This window comes from Onychostruthus taczanowskii, unplaced genomic scaffold (assembly GCF_017590055.1).
Source record: "Onychostruthus taczanowskii isolate IOZ18803 unplaced genomic scaffold, ASM1759005v1 scaffold81, whole genome shotgun sequence".
NCBI classification, from domain to species: Eukaryota; Metazoa; Chordata; class Aves; order Passeriformes; family Passeridae; genus Onychostruthus; species Onychostruthus taczanowskii.
Genome location: NW_024506002.1, coordinates 492,900 through 499,267, shown reverse-complemented (window position 1 = coordinate 499,267; position 6,368 = coordinate 492,900). Strand labels below are relative to the sequence as shown.

General features: G+C 53.9%; 1 protein-coding gene across 1 annotated transcript in view; it reads left to right on the top strand.

Moving 5' to 3' along the window:
- The first annotated feature begins 6,043 nt into the window (after positions 1-6,043).
- The window catches only part of LOC121346462 (basic proline-rich protein-like), a 2,204-nt gene continuing 1,879 nt past the window's right edge, over positions 6,044-6,368 (top strand). Inside the window, exon 1 of the mRNA XM_041424311.1 lies at positions 6,044-6,180. Coding sequence (XP_041280245.1) covers positions 6,044-6,180 — 137 coding nt within the window. The remainder of the gene's footprint in view (positions 6,181-6,368) is intronic.

Genomic DNA, 6,368 nt, shown 5'->3' with positions numbered 1-6,368 from the left:
CTGCAAAAGGGAAACAAAAGGTTGGGAACTCTCCTCAGGATGATCGATTCAACTGCCCTTTGAGAAAACTTGTCCCCAGCTTTGCTGCCAGGCAGATGGGGAACAACACTCTGGGATGCCACAGGTCTGGAAGAGGACTAGGAGGAATTAGCAGTGCCTTTGGACAGAATCCACCGTCCACTCATCCTCTCATTAAACAGTGTTATTGCCACTGACTACCACGAGAGTTTCACACAAGCGTCTTCACACACTCACACATCCTTTGAAACATTTCCCCCGCTTTTCTTCTCCTTCCAGGGGAACGTCCAGCACCGAAGACGCCAAGCAAGGCTGCACAAGGTGATGGTCTTTTACAGCACTGAAACTTCAAGGCTGCACAGGACTCTCCTAAAGCAGTCCATGGCAGGTCCTAGGGGAAAAGCCTCAAACAAGGAGGGTCTCTCCACAACTGAGGACTCCTGGAAGCAGCAGAGGTTTGCCAGGGTGCTGCCAAGGGTTTATCCCCTCCTTCTGTGAGAAAGGTGCTGGTTTTCTTTGGAGTTATGGGTGGAAAACATGAGGGAATCCAGAGCTTCAGGAGCATCCATGAGGCACTGTTGGCTGGGTGGAGCTTTTCAGGGGAGAGCATTGCAGCCAATCGTGCAGCGCTGGGTGTTGGAGCATTGAGAAGCTCTGCTGCTCCAGGGAAAAGGCAGAGGAGGAAGAGAGGATCTCCTGTGCTAACAAGTGGACTCAGCCAAACCAAGCAGGACTGACTGCAAAAGGGAGAGAGATGCTGTCAAGGAGGCTCAGGGAATTACTAAACCCTGAAGGTAAAGCAGGCACAGAACCACGGCAATGCTCTCAGTGCAGCGGTTGGAGTGGGAATTAGCTGGAAGCAGCACGTGATCCCCAATCTCTGCCGGTTGTCTTTTGCCTGACAAACTCCCGGCGACACCAGCTCTGCACGGGACAAGCAGCAGCTCGTGCCATGAAAGGATCCACGCAGGGACCTGCCGGCCAGCAGCTCAAGGGACGGGCAGGGCTGAGCAGCTCCCCGAGTGCTGCCGGGTGTCCTCGCTGCAGCCTGAACGTGCTGGTGGGGATCCTCCGAGGAGGAAAGAGGGGCCGGGCACACAGCAGAAATGGGGGCAAGGCAGCTGGTGTGCCAAAGAGAAACCGACGGACCCATCTGCACGTACGAGGGCACAAGTGCGCAAACAGTGTACGGAAATCAGAGGTCTGGGGAAGAGGGGAAACCTGCTAAAAACACACACTGTGAGACGGGAGAAATCCTCAGTAGCGATGGGGGAGACGGGGAGACGGGCAGACGCCAAGGCAGAGAGCAGGGTCATACCCAAAGAGACCGAGGTGGCTTGGAGCAGGAAGGGGAGGAGTCTTTCGATGCTTGGAGAGAAATGCAACATAAAGGAAATAGGGGAACAAACAATCTGCGGGGATTTCACCATCTTAGGCTAAACTGCAAGGAGGGGAGGAGGAACGTTCTGCCCCCAAGCACAGCAGCAGGACAGATGTTCCAGGAGGAATCAAAAGGGACCTTCTCTGCAGCGGGACAAGGGGATGCGTGCAGCTGCACGACGTGGAGCTGGGGACAAGCAGAGATCAGATGTGACCCCGGAATAGGCTGGCAAGGGAGGAGTGATAACGGGGTGCTATGAGGAGCTGGAAGAAACAGCACGTTTGGAGTGCTCAAGTAAGAGCTGGTCAAAAGGGCCAGAACGACAGCCACAGGAGGAGAGCTGGGAGGACACAGTGACAGAGATCGACACTGTTTCGTGGATTCCTGGCCTCTATCCTCTACAGACGATGTGGGACACATGCCAAAGACAGGCATTTCACAGGGAATGAAGAACAGAAAAGAAAAATAATCCAGATATGAACTCAGAGAAGGAATAAAACAGGGGCCAAGCACCAGACATGGGTTCAAACACAAACCAGTGGAGCAACAGCATTCTTAAAAAGGCAGACCAGGAAGTTTATTGGGAAATGCAGGGATGAGCAGCCTCCCGATGCAACACTGAACCACAAAGAGCAACTGCAGCCTACCTGGGTCAGGACACTCTTAGCCGAGTCGGCACAAGGAAAGCGAGCAGATCTCCCATCTACACTGGTGCAGTTGGAAGCAACATTAAAGGGATGTAATTAAACTCATAGGAAACCCTTGGAGAACACAACTAGGGCATGGCTTCACATGCCTGTCTTCAAGCAGAAGAAGCTGTTGAGAAACTGTTGAAGCCCTTCTCTCCCCTCACCCCTTCAGTCATGTCACTGAAGCCCTGCAGTATCCCTGTAAACCTGACCAGGGAGTTGATCTCTGTTTAAAACACTTTTTTTCTTTTTTTTTTCTTTTTCCTGGCTGGACTGGTTTTAACCCATACCAGCTCCTAGATCAGCTTCACCAAGAGGGAGAGAGGGCAGAGCCTGGCACAGACTCTACTTAATCCACAGCGTCTGCCAAAGGAAGTGTATACGAAACCACAGTCTTATTTTGATTTAGCTAAATAGGTGCTCAGCCAATTCTAATTAACGCCAAAGAAAACGAGTTTAGAATGAAGTAAGAACATTGAGGCATTCTGTGTGGGGAAGCTCATACGGTATCAAAGCTCCTTCACCTCCGAAACAAAGTGTGCCCCAAGAACTACGAGCAAGGAAGGTGCTGAACACGCTCGCCTCCAACGGCAAACCTCTGAGAGGTTTGCAATGAAACTACTATGGCGAATTAAAAGGGGATTTTGTTCATTAAGGCAATACATCTCATCATTTCGCAAAAGGAAATGATGCTACTCTGCAAACCTGCCTCTTCCAGGCTCTAGGAAAAGCAAAGCAGATATTTCCTTTGCAGTGAAAGTGTGCTTTTACTCAGGTTAGTGATGACTTGGCTACCCATGGAAGCTGCCTTGGATTAAATCAAGAAATTACTCTTCTGAAATATTGCTGTACAGTGATGGAAACAAGTTTCCAGAGATTAAGTTCTTCAGGAATGGACATTTTTTAAACATTATCTATTGACAAGTCCTCCTTGCAATGAAAACCCAACAGCGCCAAGACAACCATCATTTCAGGGCAGGTTGAGCAAAGGTTCCATGACAGGCTCCCCCAGCATTCACCTACCAGCTCCCACTGCTGACAAGAATTAAGCCCATGCCATCTCCATACTGACCCCTGTTAAACCCTGTCTGTTCCCTGGCTCTTGGGGATCCCAACTTGAGCTGCCTGAAGGGAGGCTGCCTAATTGTTTCCCACAGCTCCTCACAGTCACACCTCCCACCCCAGCGTTAGTGCAGCAAAGGGGCTGCAAAGTAGATTCTGAAGGCATCCCGCTGCAAGCCACCCTCTTCTCCCAGTGACAGCAATCCCTTGGCCCGATCAGGTCCCCGACCTCAGTTCCTCAAGCGCTTGCATTGGCAAACACATAAAGCAACTTCTCAGGCTGGCACCAAACTGCCAGTCACGGATAGCCAAGGGTTTGCTTCTCATTGGGAGTTTCGTGCTGTTGGTGTTTGCCCTCACAGATGTCACAACTATGTTGCCACCTGGTCTAACTCACTTTGATCAGATTACCCAGAGCCATGACCTCCTCCAGCATCCACCTTATGGTACCTGTAGTGGAGCCAGGCCTACCAGTGCGGGAAGGAGGCTTTTCCCTGCTCCTCCCAGAGACAGCCCGTGTCAGTCACTTCTCCACAGTGCAAACACATCCCTTTGTAGGGCCATGCTGCCTTGACCCCCCACAAAAGGCTTTCCATGTATTTTCCTCTCTGTGCATTTCCAAGTACTAAAACCGCTTGGATTTCAAGGCGCTTACCCTTCCTCTCCGCCATGCCAGCCTCAGCACATGAGCTACACACCAAGAGACGGACGGTGTCCCGCTGCACCCTGCCTAGGCAGGTGGGAGCTGACAGACCAGCAGCTCCCCCAGCACAAGGATTCCCTCTGCCTGCTCTGGGCAGGCACATCACCCCCAACACAGATGGGAGAGCACCAAGCAAAGACCCAACAGGCAGCAACGTGCTCCACTGCTGGCAACGGGAGCTCAGACAATGGCACGAGTTCATCCAGGGAGAACATCAGCTTTGCCTTTCTCCCTGCCTGAGTGGCAGCCACAGCATGAGCTGACTCCAGGAATCCCAGTGTGGGTCACTTGGTGCAGCTCAGCTGCTACAGAGCCTTTATGGACACAGTAAATGCTGCCCAGTCAGTGGTGCCTCTGTCTATGCTGGCATTGAGTGGGCCAGGGGCACACAGGAAGCAAAAGGACTTCTCAGCCCTACGGTGTGGAACAGAGAAAGGCTACCACATCTCTCGGCAGCAGGAGATGGGGAGGATGCTCTGGCTGCCCTCCCACAGCACCATGTGGCTCCTGTGGCCAGGGGACACTGCGGAAGGCCGGGAGCGATGCACTTTGACCCTGGAAACACACCCGCGGGAGACACCTTTGAAACATTCATTCCCAGAGCAGCAAAACCTGTAAGGAAGGGGGTTTTATCCCTTGGATGGCTACAAAATATAAAACGAGGTCAGCTGCGGGAAACTCGGGTGGGATTCAGCGCTCAGAGCACAGCTGGCCGCTTTGACAGGAGCGGGAGCAGCAGAATGAGGTGCAAAGTGCCCTGCAGCTCTTCCCAGGGGGTCAGCTGGGCCAGAAGGGAACGGTCTGCAGAGACAGGCAGGTCTCCTTCCCTTGTCATAGTTTGTTCACTTTGGCAATTCTTCGTTGCCATTAGTAACGCAGGCAAGGAATTCTGTGTGTTTTGATATGGGATGGTCTGGTGTCCATCGGAGGCGCAGAGGGCCAGAGCTAGCACTGATGCCACCAGCACCTCGGCTCTGAGCACCACTTTGGAAAAGCTGGTGGAGTAAAATGATGGGAAAAAATTAAAAATTAAATCAAAAATTAAATCAAAAAACCTATGATGGCCCTATCACAGGACTTACAGTGGGCACAATATGCAATGAGAGAAAAATTTAAACAAGCAAACTAAAAAAAAAGAGAACAGACTATCTTGCGTTATATTATCACTCATGCAGAGGTCAGAAACTGTAGGAGAATGGACCAGGTGTGACAAGAGTGGCACAAAATGCAGCAAGGATGGGCCAGGCCACCTCTGGGGCTGTCTGGGCAGAGCGGTGCCCGGCAAGGGCAGCCCCGAGCCGGGTTTGGTCCCCGCTGCCGGCACAGCCGCCCCGGCCGCTGCAGAGCTGAGCCAGGCTTTGCCTACACGCATTTGCTTAAGCTGATTTAAAGACACAGTAACACCACACGTAATTATAGATCCTTGGCACGACGAATTGGAAATAAAAAAGAAAAAATCCATTCCTATTTCAGAAAAAAATAAAAGTTTGCTGTACACTGGGCAGCGCTGCAATAATTGGTCCCAGCTGCTGGACAACTGGTGTCACTAAACCCCGGCTTGTCTGCAACAACCAGGCTGCCCCTACCAAAGCCCACAAATTTTTAAGGACTGAAAAAGAGCTATTAAGGAATGATAATATTCAAAAATGTCTCTGACAAGGTGCACAGCATCCAAAACCCCAAAAGCAGAGTGCAGCCTCCTATACCTGGGAGCCAGACTGGTGCTCCAGAGCCCAGAGGTCCCAAGGGCAGCTCTGAAGGCCAAACCCCGCCGGAGCCTGGGCTCTGACACCTGGAATGCGCCTCCAGACCCAGGTAACAGCAATGCAGCCGGTGTCCTCAACCGGTGCCACAGAGCCTCTACCAGTGCTGGCACTGGGACCGCCTAAACGCAAAGGGCGGCCAGGGCAATGGAAGCAGCACAGAGGAAAGGGAAGGGAAGGAAAGCAAGAGAAGACAAGGAAGGGAAGGCTGCTACAGACAGGGCCAAAAAGACGCAGAGGAGCTGCGAAGGGCGCGGGATGCAGCGGCCCTGCCCTAGCACTCATCCCCAGACTCCAGGGGATGAGGGTGCCAGAGAGCAGATGCTCTGTGACCAGGAGAAACTCACTTCTTCTCTATTTTAACCTGATGGACCTTCTCCCGGCGCTGCTCTGAACCGGCCTCACCCAGGCTGGGATGAGGGGACCGATGTCGCTCGCCGAGGAGCCAGGACCCCTCCCGGTACCGGCACGCTACCGCGGGAGGGCTGGTTTCCTCCCCGGTGAGGGCGGCAGGAAGCGCCGCCTCCCTCGCCCGGTCCTGCCGCTGCCCGGCCATCACCGTGGGTACGGGCGGGGGACCGGCCGCCCCCGCTGCCCCGCCCCGGGCGTCGGGGGGCGTCGGCACGGAGCGGCACCGCCCCGGCCCCGGCCGCAGCCCGCCCCAGGTCCGGGTCCGCGGGGGTTCCCCGGCGAGCCCCCCGTCCGAGGGGCGGCACGTCCCGCTCCCGAGCCCCGCGAGGCCACGGCACGGC